General features: G+C 41.5%; 1 protein-coding gene across 2 annotated transcripts in view; it reads left to right on the top strand.

Annotated features, from left to right (window-relative positions):
- anks1b (ankyrin repeat and sterile alpha motif domain containing 1B) overlaps positions 1-17,309 on the top strand; it is a 225,274-nt gene that overhangs the window by 84,334 nt on the left and 123,631 nt on the right. For both annotated transcript variants that reach the window (XM_041963585.1, XM_041963584.1), the window contains exons 6-9: positions 5,802-5,877; positions 8,565-8,666; positions 12,687-12,809; positions 13,725-13,912. In XM_041963585.1, the coding sequence (XP_041819519.1) occupies positions 5,802-5,877; positions 8,565-8,666; positions 12,687-12,809; positions 13,725-13,912 (489 nt within the window). The remainder of the gene's footprint in view (positions 1-5,801; positions 5,878-8,564; positions 8,667-12,686; positions 12,810-13,724; positions 13,913-17,309) is intronic.

Genomic DNA, 17,309 nt, shown 5'->3' with positions numbered 1-17,309 from the left:
TGGTAATTAGGACTAGACACAAAGTGCAACTGAGGCTGATGGGAATGTCATTAGTGCTGCAGTTATTTGGTTTTAATTTAAAGTGTTGGACAAAATTGAAATTTAGATCTCATGATGGCCCTTGAGGAAAAGTCAAGGTGTCACCAAAGTGATTACAGTTCCAGATGCAGTGGTGGTGCTAGAGAGAATAAGTGAATACATCACCTAAATCATAAGATGCATCCTGTGAGGACCATGAAAGTCTAAAAATTTAATGCCGACCCTTCAGTATTATAGATATTTTTATATATTTAATGTCTAAACCAAAGTAGTGTGCTAATTGACCAACATTGCCATCCCTGGAGCCACACCGCCACCAAGCCAAAAAAATAACATACTACTCAAACTGATTATTACGACATTTGTCGTCAACATTCATCATAAAGTTTGCTCTTCTCAGCCACTGCTGTTTCATTTATTTGCACTCTGAACAATCTTGTTAAGTTTATTGCCAAAAGTGAGTGTCTGATTCACTGACAATGTTGAAAAAACTACATATTTGTAATAAACAAACTCCCAGGACTCGTATGTTCCCTCCAATGCAGTAAACAGCACAAACCTCACTAACTCTGCTGTGCATGTAGTTACCTGTGAACCCATGGGGGGTGCTCTCTTATGAATCCACAATTATTAGTTGAATATGTGTAAGTGTTTTTTTCCCAATGTGATTCTTTACTCTAGTCAGTGCTATTAGGTGATCATGAAGGATTGAAGGAAAAACCGCTTCAAGGGTTTTGGTGCTCTGTCAGACTCAAAGCCTCTGAAAGCTGCAGAGTCTGAATCAAGAAACAAGACTGTTGGGCTGCTGTGGAGCATCAGCGGTGGGGAGCAATCAATATCAGAGTTTTCTCAACAAACATGAGAATAAAGAAATCCCACGAAGGAAACTCCCTTCTTACCCTCAAAAGTGTTCAACCTGAATGCATAGTTGTTACTGTACAAACTAGTGATGAACCTGAGACTTAAAGTTTACTTCTGTCTGATCTGACTCGATGTTTGGAGAATTCAGCGTGTGTGTTTGTGTGTTTATTTCAATTCTGGAAAGACAGAGCCAACTTAACCTTTTGGATATAGGAGCCTGTGCTCGCACAGCGAGGAGACGCATGACTCAGTGGCATTGCGCCCGTCTTCTCTGCCTTCTGTCCTTGTTTCAAAGTGTGCGTGCGGTTGTGTGCGTGAATGCGTGTGTGTGCGCGCATGCTCTGATCTGAAGAGGAGGGCTGTGTTTCTCTGCAGGGATTTGGCCTTGGGCTCCATGTGTGTAGTGAAGATGAGCACTACACGCCTTTGATTTGCCTCGTCCTCGCCTCTATACACAGTGCTGCAAATCTCTCTCTCTGTCTCACTGCAAGCTTTTGATACCTCAAATCTTGTCTGCATGAGAGCGTAGGCTAATTTCACTCTTGTGCCTTCTACCTTTTGTCTGAGCAGCACCATCTTTATCTTTGTCTGCATTACAGACACAGTAAGGCCTCACATTAGTCTGTTGCACACCTGGCCAATGAAATTGTCATCTGGGTGGGTTAAACTTGTTGGAGATCATGCATGCCGTCTGACCTGGCTTAATGAAGAAGGGCCCAGCACTACTTTGCTTTGGTGAACAGACGTTTCTGTTAGAACGGGACTGTCCTTTAACACCACAAACATTTACACTTTGAAATGCACACTGTGAACTAGGTTATGATTGACTTTGTGGGAGCATCTGTGTTAACCTAGTTAAACCTTTATCCTGGTATTGAGGAACTCAAATATGAAAAGAGCTAAGAGATCTTTGTGTGCACAGTTCATGTTCATTACCATTAGCTACAGGACAGAAACAGCCAGGTTTAATCGGTTATCAGAAGAAAAATGGTGTTGTTTGTGATGTGATATAGGTGAGATTTCATGTTTTTTTTTCTCATTATAAGATGATTTAGGAGTTCATTTTTTTTGTAAATCATGTCCTTTGTTGCTGATGAGTTGTCCTGGTTGGGGTATTATGAAAAACAGAAGTTGTGTGTTCTGGCAGATTTTATTTCTAGAGCTTGTAACAGGAGATGAGAACTGTTCGTTTGCAATGTAATGCTCATGTCCTTTAAGTCCATCTGGGCTGGGTGCTTTTCTGTACATAACACAATGAATTACAAAACTAGCTAAATAACTATGGTAGCTGGGTTGCTCTAAAGGAAACTGTGACAAGCAGGTTTCTCATCATTCTCCGTAATTTGGTCAACACCAGTTTGTGTTGTAGTTAGCACGACAAGAGATATGATGACAAGCCATCTAATGAGGGTTTACTCACTGAAATGAAAGTCTGGCGCTCGTAATGTGGAAACAAACCGTATTGCTGCTCTTGGCTTCCACTACTGATGAATATACAGAGAAGCTAAATCTAGCAGACTGGTAACTACACCAGTAAGGCTCAAAGCTCATACTGGTATACAGTGAATATATTGAGTGATAACCAGATATTAACCCGCAACATCAGTCCCATGATACAGAATAAGGACTGGAGGTGCAATCATTACACCCACAAGTCACATTCTCTATTTTTGTTACTTGTTCTGGTGGGTTTTTAACTTTTTTCACCACCCTGAAGTGAATGTAAACTGTACCAGAATCAAAATATTGTTCTTTATTATCATCGTTCGTGAAAAGTATTGACACTCAACATACTTTTGCCTCCAAACATTAAACTGCAGTTCACTCATTGCCTTCATTGGTTGGGTTGTTTAGGTTTAGGACTGGTGATTGGTTAGGCCTTATGGTAAGAATATCAGGTTAAGCCAGTCAGAGGCAGAGGAGGGCGGGTCATCCGTTTGCCATAGTAGGAAAATATCTGATCATTCCAAACACATTTCCTGTCGTCCCCGGGGACGCCGTTGGTCTCGAGCCATGGTGGGTTAGGATAAACATAGCACATCTTTCTTTGATTTGTCTTCTTTTCTCCCACTTTCCTCCTCTCTCTCCCTCTCCTTTTCAATTATCCCCCTCTCTTCCTCTTTATAGCGCTGTCTGCAGGGCTGCAGTGTTGGAGCTATGCTGTTGAGTTGGATGCTGTGCGCGACTCACAGATGGCCACCTTGTAAATTGTCACGAGTGGATTGTGTGTGTGTGTTCGTGTGTGTGTGTGTGTGTATGCGAGAGAGAGAGAGAGAGATCATACAGGTCAGTAATTGGAGTCAAACCATATAGGTCTGCGTGTGTGAGTGAATAATTTATGGAAGCAGTCACACTCTCTCTTTTCACTTGCTATGTATCTCCCACTCGGACTGTTAGCATAATAATGAGGGGGAATCCCTGTGGATTTGGGTACCTGCTGCTGGGTGGGCAGGTAGCCAACAAAAGGGCAAAAGTTTAGTCCAAACACACACACTCACATATACACACATAAACACACTACACTGCCTCCTCTGAGTGGACTTGAGCATTTACATTCATCCCAGCATCAACATTTCTGCCAGCAGCCCTGAAACAGAAAGTCATCTGCCTTTCAATGCCCGGAAACTCTTCGAGAGCGAGAATCGCCTTCCTCGCTTCCTTGTGACATCACTGCGTGATCGCCATGGGAAATGGGACAGGAAGTGGTATGGAGATGATGTGTGTGTGTTTTTGTGAGGAAGAGGGTTTGGATCATTTCCTGTGCTCCCACCTCCACTCACTTGCTTGTGGGTAAAAGATCATCTCCTCAGGCTAAACTTCCATAGTTTCATACAGTTGGCGATGCTGCAAATGTGACCACACATCTGTTTTCACTTGGGATTTATACCTCTACAACATTCTGCTAAGAGAACTGGATGATTGCCCTTTGACCTTTTGAGGACACACTGTGAGAGTGGCTGCATCTGGCGTATTGTCTGCGGACACTTTTATTGCAGAGGAAACGGAACGGCTACGGTAAGTTTATTATTCCCTGTAAAGGGACGAGCACGTTGATCTAGTGCAGTGTTGCGATGAGTTGAATTTCCCGGCCTCGTATCAGCAGATCTGGCTGTCAACCAAGTAATTTGTCTTCATTAAGGCTGGGAGTTTGGTTCAGTCCGGGTTTTCGTCTGTGTTGTCAGGAAGCCAACTGTGAAGGATGCGATGGATTCAGCATATGTATGTCGCTGTGTGTGCGCGTGCGTGTGTTTGCATTATGGCTGCATATGCACATGAGTGTGCGGTTCAAGTTCAAGTCTTTAGTGTCCCTGATGGGTATTTTGGCTTCAAGCAAGATGTGAAGGTCAGTTTGTTCTGTATGTAATGGAGATATATAGAAACATAACATCCCACAAACCTTTAAAGGAGGAAGTGGCAAGTATAAAATGTTATATAATGTCCCTTTGAACTGTATCTTCTAGTCATGATGTTTGACCTTGAAAGCAGAGGAACTATTGTATCCCTTGTGACTAAATAGCCCATCATAATGTCTGTACAGAAGGCTCTCCATGGGTCTGGGCCGGTCCACATTAGACGTGCAAGGCTGTGATGACATGCGTTTTCGCTACAGCCGCACAAAAGAGGGGTAGCCATGCTCAGAGCTCCATGCTGAAAGCTGGTGTTTAAAGCCAACACTGAGGAAAAAGGCATCACTCTCATTATACCAGTAGCCCCACACTCGATCAAGGTGCATCACAGTAGTCAACTGTAGAAAGTAGTACACAGGTACAGCCAATGTTCGTTGACGGAGCTGCCTGTGGTGCTGTTGAAGTATATTGCATTATACTAGTCCTAATGTTTTTTCCACCCAATTTATATGAATGAGATTACGTATGATTTATGAAGATAGGATTTATTGCAGGCCTGTTGTATTAGACTCCATTTGTTTTAGCTTGTTGTACTAAAATCCTGGAAACTTGCATAAAACCATCTACACATATCAGGACACCACATTAAAGATGCTGTGTGGTGTTTTTTTTGTGAACAAGCAAAAGTACATTCAGTGTTACTCATCAGAACATATTGTGTGTATCTATGAAGTTTTACAAATGTGTTCCAACCTCGCCAAACAAGTGTTTTGTTTTTTGTTTTTTTAACCTGCACTAATGATATTAGCATTTACTTGCTAGTTGTCTTCTTCTTCACTGCCCTTGCTGTTTTGTTGATGCCTTTTTGGTACGTTACCACCACCTCTAGATCAGTGAAATAATATGAAACCCCTGGCACCAGGTTGATGACATCAGATTGATTTAAAATATGTGACAGTCACTTACAAATTGTACTCCTGGTGGCTTTAAATCCAGCTGTTTTTGTTCTGATTCGTCCCATACAGGGTCAATAAACAGCTGCTTTTTCTCTTTTCTTATTGTGGCTCCTGAGTATTGCTCTCTTTACAGAGGGCTTATCAGAGTAATTGTCTCTCTCATCCCCGCTGATCCAAGATGAAGCACTTACCAGTGCCCTCCCCTTGCTCGTTTCCATGTGTTGCATCACATCTGTAATATCCTCATTAGAAGCACTGGAGGCTGATGCAGGCCGGCGTATGTTGAGGGAAACCGGGACGTTTTCTCACAGGCGCCCGCTGCTTGTGTAATGGTTGGAAATCGGTGTGGCCTTGCACTGTTTGCAGGCGAGGGAGTCTGACTTTAATGTTGCTGAATCTCTTTCATTTAACTGTCAGAGAGACGAGAGATTGTATCAAATCAAAATATTGTCTTCTCGCTCCATTTTAATCTCTGTGCTCTTTTAGTAATGCCTTCCATGATCCCAATACACTTCTGTTTTTGACGTCTATTTTTGTCTGTTTTGAATTGTTAAAGTGATGGAATATTAACACGCACATTCTCCTGTCTGTCTCTCAGACCGAGAATGGCAGTGCCCTCCACGAGGCAGCCCTCTTTGGGAAGATGGATGTAGTTCGCCTTCTGCTTCACTCAGGTGGGTCTATAAATGTGTCCTGGAAAAACATAAACTGTGTGAGCGCGTTTGCTTTTGTGCGTGCGTGCGTGTGTGTGTGTGTTTCCCTTGTTTTCCCTTCTTATTTTAACCTGCGGCTGGATTTCACCCCCCCCCAGATTGTGGTTTGAATTTGCCCCCAGGTGAACTTCAGCTGCTGTTATAAAATGCTGGACTGCCAGTTTTATTATTGTTTGGGCCATTTTTCATTCGTATCAGGAGGAGGTGCTGAAAGTTCCACAGGATATGATATGCTGTGTCTCATTTTGATGTCAAACGGCTCGATGCAGGGGTCAAAGGTTATATTAAAATGTAGGGACAAAACTCCTTCAGCTCAGCCCCCAGTTCCTGTTTAAATTAATGGCTTACACATGGAAATCATTTGGCTTTTGTCCACTGAATTATGAAATGTAGCAAAAAAAAATGTGCACATACATATTAAAACCACGTAAAAGAAACAAAAAATAAAACTGAAAAATGACACCTTGCACATTAACACTCCTTATGTTCAGAGCCTGCTGTCCTTTGATACCACCGCCAACCCCCACCCACTTTCCTTTAGCACTCCCTGTTTCCTGCAGGACTTCCTGTGCGTGGCCATGTTCTTTTGGCCTCGATTTTATTAACATCCTGGATCAACACAGAGCTGCGCTAGCCCGACTCGCTCAACTTCAACCTGACACAACCCTTCAAACATAGTGCGTACATGTGTGTGGGGGTGGGAGGTAGGGGGGTTTTTGTAGGGATGCAGGATGGGCAGCCAGCCTTTCATTGTCCAGACATGAACTATGCAGGGAAACAGCTGAGGATGTTGAAATATACCGTCAGTGCATCAAAGACATCTTTGGCATGTTTTGGATTTACTGATGAGAGTTGGAAGTCTTTTTTTAACCATGTTATATATTTCATTGCAGTTCACTTCTGACCTTGAAAATGGTACTTTGTCAAAGCAGCCTTGAATCAAAGCCTTTTCTGAAGCTTTCAGCCATGTCACACAGTTTTCATCAGCAGATGGAATTTGCACAATTACCATGAACATGGATCATTTGACATGTATACTCAGTAGCTAACCGATGTTTTATTTCATATCTAGGCTTCGCCCTCTCACGCTATCACTCGTGAGATAAGGGTGAAGCAGGATGTGGTCCATGCCTCACTGGGTCCGCACACACAACACACACCCACCATGAGAAATCAATAACTAGCCCATACCTCGCCAATGCATACATCATATGCGCACAGATGGCAGAGAGACAGCATGGTACCTGATATTCACCATGAGGGAATGAAACTGGAGAACAGCATAAAACAAGCTGCTGTGATTGATATAGATACACACTGAAGCAGTCCAGCATAGAGCGGAGTCGGGGAGAAAACAGCTCTCTCTGCACCGAGAGGCATGAGGGCATCGTTAAAGCACCCAAATAACAATCAGTCCGACAAAACACTCAGCGCAGAGTGAGTCATAGAAAATACTCCTGTAGGTGGAAACAAATGAAAGAGCAGGAGGAGTAATAGACAGTTAGAATAAGTTCTCCTTCAAATCAAACAGTATTGTGTTGTTAACATTGTTCTTCATTTTGTGACTCAAATGGAGCTTAATCATGTCATGTGGTTTACTACTACAGTACACTGTACTGAACAAATTTTACTGGACCACTACAGAAAATCGCAGATGAACATTTAATATTCAAGAATTCGCATTATAGACACATGACCCCTGACTCTGCTTCGTAAAGATTTAAGATAGTATACATTTTGTTGATTAGTCAGATTTGGAGGTGCTAATTGTTGGATTTTGTTGCCCTTTGGATGAAGCTAGGCTAGCTGTTTGCCTCTATTTTCTGCTCTTTGCTGAAGCTAAAATAATTTGCTGGCTGTAGCTTTCAATCTACTGTACAGACATGAGCGTGGTATCAACCTAAAGTGTTGATGTCGTTGACCGATAAACATTGAACATCAAATTCATTGTTCCTACAGTAATTTATCTTTTTTTGAATTTACAATAAATGCACGAAACACGAAAAGGAAAAATTAAGTGAAAATTATATTAAATGAAGAAGAAGAAGAGAAAAGCATTAAACCATGTGAAAAAGTGAGCACTGGCACAATACATCAGGTCTAAATCTGCTGTCTCTCACTTCTTATTCATTTTTCTTTTATTCATATCTTATGCTGCGCAGCAGTGACTAGAATGACATTTATTTTTCATGTTGAATTGGATCCATGAGCACAAGGAAGGCATTAAACAGGCTAACAGTCAGGTGAAAAAAGGACTTATAGTGAAAGGAGGACTTTATGTTTTTTAGGGTTTTTTTTTTGCACAATGTTGAGCTAGTTTGTCTCGCCGGGAAAAGCCTGCACGTTTGTGTGAGTGAGTGCTGCTTCATCCAGGAAAACCTGGGTCTTCATGAATTTATAAAACCCCACAGTCATCTTTTGGTAACTGCAACTTATTCATCTTTTGCTGACTGGAGTTTTGTGACTGAGTGGGTGTGTCAGCAGATCAGGATATGGTCTGTGTGTGTCCTGTATGACTGTAAGTTCAGTGTGTTTTGTTTTTTTTTTTGAGCGAGGATGAGTGTGTTTGTCTTCGTCATGGGTGTTGTGGTTTGACCTTTGCCCCGCTGTTCATGCGTGTCAATGCTTATACTCTATTCATTTCTCAGGAATTGAGACCAATCTGAGAGACAGCCAGGGAAGAACAGCTCTGGAGATCCTGAGAGAGCATCCTGCACCGAAATCCCAGCAGATCACTGCTCTTATCCAAGGTAAGACACACACACACACACACACACACACTTTAGATTTAGATTTAGATGAATTTCACTTGAAAAATTGGGTCATCGCAGAGCAAAAGATAGAAATCTCACTTACAGTGAATGCAGTACAACATCATGAAGATCATAGATGCAGTATTCAGATTTTTTTCACGTAAAGATTTAAAGCTTTTGTGTGAACAGTTGCAGATGTTGAGATTTAAATGTCCTGAACTTTGCAGCTACACTGGAACTCTAACACGTGTGTATTTTGGACGTTATCGTGTGAATTCATGCATTTGTAGAAGGAGAAAGTGTTTTCTGTTGGTGGATAGTTGTTGTGCATTGGCTGCAGGTGATTTAAGGTAAATTGTGTATAAATACAACTGGGCAAGGCTAAATAATGTGCGAGGGCTGTCCACATCTTGAGGTGTGTTTGGCATGTGGATGGAGAGTCTGACATTGTGACCGTTGTTGAGAGCGGATGTGATCCAATTTAGAAATCTTGTTTTCCCGGAAGTTTGTCTTCTGTTTGAGAAACAATGGGAGCTGTATGTGTTCAGTTTCTGCAGTGGGAGAGTTGCACAACTCAAGCCCTATAAATGGTAACCCTTGATATTCCCACAATACCGTCTTGAATCCTGATTTGTGATAGAATTCATAGCTGCTCGTTGTTTTGCATTTCATTTTAATTCATACATGGAGTGCTCGGTGGCATATTTTCTATCTGCTGTACATTGAATTTGTTGAAAACCCTGATTTAGCATCAGTAGCTACTGTATAAGATGTGTGCTGGCACCAGTTATTCAGGAACAGCAGGACCCTGCTGTGCACACAGATTTTTATACATATGTCACTTTTATTACTCTACATGGACTACATACTGTTGTTGAAATGTATCAGGGCTGCCTTGCCATTCGTTGTTTACACTATTACGAAGGTTAAGCCACAATCTATTATTGGTGTCCAACATTATCTGCATCCAAATATGTACGGTCCATTCAAATGTGAACTGGACAGGTTCCAGTACAGGGGCTGAAATTTGAATATGGACATTTTTAGCGAACACAGGCTTTTTGCTAGTTGCAGGTTTGGGAATTTAGTCACATTGAAACAAGATTTAAAAGTTTTCTATATAAAAACCAGGCTGCTAGGATGAGGAACAACTGTGTTTAAATGTATAAGAATGCCGTGGGAATTAGCATGTTTATAGGAGCTGCCAAAATATTCTCTTCTGGAAGTACCACAGCGCCTTAGGAAAGGGAAAAAAATGTGATTTTGCTTTTAAATAGGGCTGCAGCTAACAGCTATTTTCATTATCGATTAACCCGCAGATTATTTTCTCAATTGCTTGAGTAATCCTTTGGTCTATAGAATGCAAATATAGTAAAAATGGCCTGAGGTAGAGTATTCTCTTCCCTTGTTTCATTCAGCCATCAGATTAAACAACAAATCTTCACATTTCAGACGATGAAATTAGAGGCTGTTTGGCATATTTTCAAAGTAACTGCGATGATTAATCAATAAACAAATGGGTTGCTGATTAATTTTAGTCTGTCGCCTAAAGGTTTTCAGCTGTACTTTAGAATAAGACATATGTGATATCAAAATGTGATATGTCGCATTATGCTAATTAAATGCCCGCCTCATAATTAAGATGCATTTAAACACTAAAATCACAAATCCATAAGAGCACTTGTGCATTACAGCACCTGGTCAGTCTATTTCAGCACAAGTAAAATAAGTATAATCTTCACTTTCTTTCTTCAGTCGTCCTCATCTTCGTCTCCCACCTGCCTGTTTTTGCTCTCATGTTTACTGCAGTGTGTTTTGTGTGCGACCAGTGATTGTTAGGTTGACTTTACTCCGCAGTCCCCGGAGACCCAAAGATTCTCCAGATTGCACCTTCCAAAGACAGTGTTGTCCTGAGGTGATTATGAGGCTCAGTATGAACTCTGTAATCTGTGGCTTGGAGGCCTTCACTATCTGTCCTTGTGTAATCTCTGGGTTTATGTAAGGCACGTAGTTACAGATGATTTAAAGAGAGTGAGATAAAGGCCAGACACAAATGGAGGGAAAGAAGGATGAGGAAAATATGTCAGAGCCTAAATTAACAGCTAGCTAGTCTTAAGTAGGAGGCAAAGATAGAAAGGGAAACACAAACTGAATCCCAGGAATGTTACACATTGGCCACAGCTAAAAAATAACAGATCTAAATCTGACATTAAACCAGGGAAAACACAGGGATGCAACAGGCACAGCAACGAAGTTGTAACTTGTGATTCCAGTTTCTGATTTCATAATTAGTGTTAAGAATGGGAAGAAACCATCAGCATGAGCCCTGTGTTTCAACCTGTTTGCACGTTTCCCCATTGTCTTCCCATCAAATAGCTTTAAAGCTGCACGTGAGCCACAACCACATTTGAATTAATCACATACAATATATTTTCTATTAGCTTGTTCCGGCTCTTCATTAAAGCTGCGTGACTCCAAATGGAAACACTCTAGATGTCTCACTTTCCATTTTGCACACATTTCCCCAACATTCAGGTTGACACATTTCATATCTTTGGAAGCCAGCGCCGCTGGAATTTAAAGTACGGTTTGGTGGGTTTGAACAAAGCTTGACTGCACAAGATGACCTTTTACTGACTGATCACTTGTCGGTCAGTGAGGCTGAATAGGTTAAAGGTGTTCTTTGCTTGAATTTCATCCAGCATCCTTTACATTCTGCTGCTCCAAGCCCTGAGTAGTTCAAATAACAGACGGTGTGCCTTTTTGTGCCTTTGAATATTTGTATACGTTCATTCAATGCTGCACTTATGAAACTAAAAGACTTGAAGATGTCCAGAGTAAAAGATAGAAATACATGAATAGACCACTTGTGGCTTTTAAAATGTCAAAAAAATCCATGTGATAGTAGATATTGGTCTGGAATGGCGGTCATCAAAACCCAATCTCAGTAAACCAGCGTCGGGAAACAGAGATTTGGACCTCGGCATTAATAGCAGACTGAATGTGTTTGTTAGAGCCAGGAAGAAAGCGAGAGAGGGAGAAAAAGGACACAGCTGTGACTTAGTAAAAAGATCAGCTGCATGCCATTTCCTGTTGGAGAGGCGATGGAAAAGGACACACACACACACTCAAAGAGCAAAAGACCTGTCATTTACTCAATTGTAGCAGCTGAGGGGCTTCCTGGTTGCCACAGGCACCTAATTATGAATAGATTCTCATTTGATTTGCGGCGCATGACTCATCCTACTGTTTGAATTTATTAACAGTTCACTTTTTTACTGGCAAGCAGCAACTGGCCGTGTACTACGGTGCAGTGCAGTAGTTCAGCTCTAACACTGAGACACCAGGTTGTACGTCTTCTGCTGTTTATGAAACATCTGCTGAAGAATGAGTACAGGGCAATAAAACTGTCAAAGCATTTTCATTCTTCCTCTGCCTCTGATGCACATTCCCCTACTTAGTGTAATCGGATGCAAATATAGGTGTATATCATAATTACTGAGCTGCCAAGATTCATAGTTGGAGAAACACACTCTTTCTTGACATTAATAGGCTTCCTCATTAGGACTCTGCAGGGAATCTTCCACATGACTTCACCTTGTAAGTGTGTTCAACTGCTAATGCCTCACTTATGTAAGCAAGTTTATTATCCCGTCTTCTACTTATTTTCTGCCCCCACACCTGAGCCTGCTTTCTCTCCTCCACTCCCTCTTTTTCTTTGCCCACATAATTCTTCTCTTTCCCTTCTACGAACAGCAGAGTGCTCTATTAGCAGAAGCTGTGAAGTGAATTTGCAGTACGTGGAAAAGTGCGAATTGAATGCAGCACAAGCTGTTTACCATGCTGATGGCTGTGCTATTATATTGATCCAGTAAAATGCCTCTGAAATGCTTTTCCTCCTTCATCCTTCCCCACCCTCCCGACACCATCACATTCTCCCTCCGTCCTGTGTGTCTTTCTCCTCCTCGCTCTCCATCTTCTTACCCGTTTCCCGCGCTGTCGCCATGTCTCATTTAGAATATATGACTGACGAGATGGAGAGGAGGAGTATCATGGAGGAACCTGTTCGCAAGTGTCCCATCCCTGCACCTCGAACCTCTGTTCCCTCGCCCTCTGCCTCCCCCTCCCTCAGACACAAGAGTGAGTAAAAACACACATGTGCAAAATGATGCAACAACTGCAATACAATAATCAGGTTTGCACTGAGATTCAAGATGTTTATTGTCTTCTCGCCAGGAACATTTCAAACCAATGAAGACAAAGTGGTAGAAATTATATTTTTATTTCGAGACAGGAGCCAAAGGCAGCAGTAGAGATTTTAAATAAGAAGTCATACTGGAATAAAATTAATTTTGCATGAGATTCAGAAGATGTTTTAAAATATGCCTCAACATCTCAAATAGAAAGAAATATACTGTAGGCCAACTCTGCATAATTTATCCTTCATCCAAAATGCATTTCAGGTAGCTTGCTGTGCATTTATATATTCACATAAATGACTTTATGTGGTGAAAAAAAATGTTCTTAAACTTCATTTGAAGTATGATTCATTTTTGCAATGTGGGCAAACAATGCAATATAAATCTGGCTGTGGAGAGCAGCTCCTCCAGTGGAGAACAACAGGTACTACACCTCTGAACAGCCATATACATGTTTCCTGTCCAGCGCTGCCCCCTGTGTTGTGTATATGCAACTGCAACAAGCTGAGCTCCCGCTGATCCACTCTCCTCCCTCACTGACTGTCAGCAGATACCATAATTACCTCAGAGGCTCTTAGAGCGGGTGAGAGAAAGTGATTAGCACAGTTTGCTCCTCAGAATGTGCCTGAATACGACTTTGAACACATCAGCAGTGCAGAAGGGAGTCAGGGGCGGTGCTTTTCAACCATTAGTTCTGTCTTCTTCTTCTTGTGTACTGTTCAGTCTGTTTTGGTGGTACAGTCTGTCTTATTTTACCATTTGAGGCTTCATACTGATGCTTTAAGGAACTTTGAATGTTTTGGATGTATTTCTTACTTTTCCCCTCTCTCTCTCTCTAACTTCCTCCCTTCCCCAGACGATGCTGTGACAAGTGAGCTGTCCAAACTGCTCCATGAGATCAAAAAGTGCAGAGACAGGGACTACTCCTTCGAGGAGCTCTGCCACACCATCTCCTCCCACTCCATGGACAGCTTTGGCAGCGGACGGCTCTCTGACGAGGAGCGCCCTGATCGACCCAACGGCACCCTGACCCGCGTCACCAAGGTACAGCGCTCAGTTATGACACAAGATTGGTGCATTTGAAGGAGTTTGGTGTGTTGGAGGAAATTACAGTGCTGTGTTATCCCTGGTCCTGGGTCCACTCCTGTCTTCAAGGGCGTCTTGTAAACTTCCCCTCCTGAGTTTACAGAAGTGTTGTTTTCTTATGAAATAAAAAGTTGGATCCAGCAACAGTAACGTTGGTGGCACAGACGTTTGTAAGGATTGTTCAGTATGTTCATTAAATATACTAACTACACCCACCTACCCTGCCTGGTTAACCACAGCCCACGTCAGAACTTGAATTGGAAGTCAAAAAGACAAATAAGTCAAGTTATTTTGAGTCACTAAGGACTTAGTCAACAACAATTTTGTTTGAGTAATTGTTATAGACGCTTATCAGGAGAAAAAATTCAACAATTAGTGGTTTCAGCCTCTCAAATGTGGAGATTTACTGCTTTTCTGTGAGTTGTATCACCGTAAACTGAACATCTTTACCTTTTGGACCCCTGCAGTTGGACAAAATAAGGAATATGAAGATGTCACCTTGGATTCTGGGAGCTTGTGATTAGAATTTGCGACCTTTTTCTGACTATTTACAATCTGTACAATTAATGATTAATAAAAATTAAGTTTCAATTAAAATAATCATTAATAGCAGCCATAGTTAACATTGTTACTTGTAGTTATGGTGTTCTGAACAGCACTTAATGACAGATTATAAAAACACCAGAAACCATTTTGTATCTTTTTAATGAAGTGAATTATCAAGAGAGAGATGGTGCAAACATTCAGATACATTGCTCTCATGATGTGGCATTTGAACAAAACACCTTTCATTTTAAATGTCTGTACAAGAACACCTTAATCTTGTGTTAAGTTATCAGTGCCGTGCATATGCACAGCTTTTACATTTCAGCTGACTGTTGACTGACATTGTAGACAGAAAACCCACACAGACCACATGTTTCTGCTGAGTGAAGTGCATAAAAGCAGGCTGTTTTCTGTTCAGCTAAAAGCATTCCCCTGCACATGTCACGTCCCATGATAATTTTTGAGGTTTTATCACACTACGAAGGGTCCAGATGTGTCACAGTAATGCATGTGTGAGAGGTAATAATCATAAATGCTTGTACTTCGTCTACTCTGACAACAGGGGGCAGTATCAGACAGACCGATGCTACTGAGCTGGCTCGTTCAATTGACTATTCACGTGTTGTTGGTGAGGCACAACAGCTTCTGTTTGTTGTTTGCCTGAATTTGTTTAGAATTGTAATTATTATTTGTGCTCAAACAGCTGTTCACAGCCTGCAGACATTGTTTTTCATGACATTGCTTCTTCTCATTTGCTGCCTTTTTATACTGAAATATTATTAGGCGTATCTACTTGTTTTCTCTCTCAGTAACACACACGGAGGATTAAACCTGATTGGTTTGAGTTCCAGTTAGCGGGGAAACAGCTGACTTTTATCAGTGTTCGCTGGCCAGAGAATCACAGCTGCAGTTTATTTCTAACAGCCAGCACAGCGCTGAGCTTTTTCAATTCCACCATCCAGGAAGTCAGACGCACCCCAGGACACTGAGGTCATCTATCACACTGGCCCCCCACCTGAGCCTTTAAAGACACACGCACACGCACGCACACACACACACACACACACATACAGAAGCATCCAAAGAAATGCGATTGTCTGCATCTGTGCTTCTCGCTTTCTTGTTAGGGCATGTCTGTTTCTATTTTTCTCTCTCTCCGTCTCACTCACCTGCATACAGCAACACACACACACACACACACCTCAGTGACGGCATATTGTGACACTGATCAATAGCTCATCATCATTTATCATGTCTGTCATAAGCTCTATATGAAAGCAAACTGAGGCATGTTTACATACAGTGCAGCGGGTGTTCAAACCTGCTTAGGCTTACGCACATATGCATGTACCTTGAGAACACACACACACACACACACACTCACACACACCTCCTCTGACTTGGGCTGTAATTATCTCAATCCATCTTGTGTCTCTCTCTTTCTATATAAGTACCAATTTGTATTCCATTACTGACATTCACAGTGTGTGTGTGTGTGTTTATGTGCCCCCAGGCTACTGTCTGTACATGTGGCCGGAGCCATTAGTATGTGATTCAATGTGTCTATCTCACATGAATAAAACATGCAGAAACCTACGACAGCGCCTCTCAAACAGACGCACACACACATACAGAAAGGGCGGCGACGCAGGCTTTCCACCTCACCTTGTTACTCATCGTGTATAAACCCGGCAATAATGAAAATGCACGTTTGTGTGTGTCTTGTATTCAGATGAACTCTTCTGTGTTTGTGTTCATTGGGCTTTCAACCAATATGTGTCTCTGGAAGAAAATTCCACTGTTTTACTGACACTGGTCATTTTTTGTCATGATTTTCATACAGTATCTTTGAATTTACCCATTTTCCTTAAGAACACAAAGGCTGCCACTAAAGATTATTTTCAATATTTAGCCTTATATTGATTAATTACATTATTTTGTCAGGAAATAGATTAATAAAATACTAATCTCATTATTCCTGAACCCAAGATGATTGCTTATTTTGTTCCAATCCATTATCCAGTGTCCATTTCCAATGATAAAAAACAGAGAAAAGCGGCAGATTCTCATAAGTGAGAGGCTGGAACCAGCACGTGTTTAATCTTGATTAATTCTGTATTGATTGGGAAGACATCCACTCCTTTGCTTGAACTTAAGGTTTTGCAGGTCAGAAATGTCAATGGAGTTTAAAATGTTTGATGCTCATTCCGATTTTTAACAGGCAATATTTTTACCCTCGGAAATATTCTAGTGTATATTTTCCTTTTTAAACAGAAAAAAAACAACCATACACCTTCTGAAATCAAGGCTCTTTTGTCAGGCTCAGTCCTTGTTAACTCATCGTAAAACACACTTCATTCACACTCACAGGAACGAAATAAAACTAAAACCGCCTTGGTTTCCGCTGTTACAACAATCACCCACTCTGGTTTGATCAGAGCAGACCCTTAATTCACAGAGCTAGATGTGAAAATGTTCTGGCTCTTCATGGTGTTTTCCACGCTGCCTCTATCTGCCGTCAGTGGCCTCTTTGTCTGACAGTTTGTGGTAATCTGGGGTCAGCAGTGTCTTCTGGCAGCAGGAAAACTTTTGACTTTGTGGGGACATAAATCTCGGTTATAATTCACTTCAGGTCACATGATGTTTTTTGGTTTCCTCCATCAAATTTCAGTTCTTAACAAGCCTTCAAAATGCACACAGAAAAAAAAAATCCTAATGTAAGTAATAGGTTACTATTTTGGGAGTTTCTATCCCTTTAAGGGTTTCACATAGACAACTAATGTAATATTGATCAGTGATGCAGTCTTCA

The sequence above is a fragment of the Chelmon rostratus genome, chromosome 22 (genome assembly GCF_017976325.1).
Source record: "Chelmon rostratus isolate fCheRos1 chromosome 22, fCheRos1.pri, whole genome shotgun sequence".
Lineage (NCBI taxonomy): Eukaryota > Metazoa > Chordata > Actinopteri > Chaetodontiformes > Chaetodontidae > Chelmon > Chelmon rostratus.
This window is presented reverse-complemented; position numbering and strand designations above follow the sequence as displayed.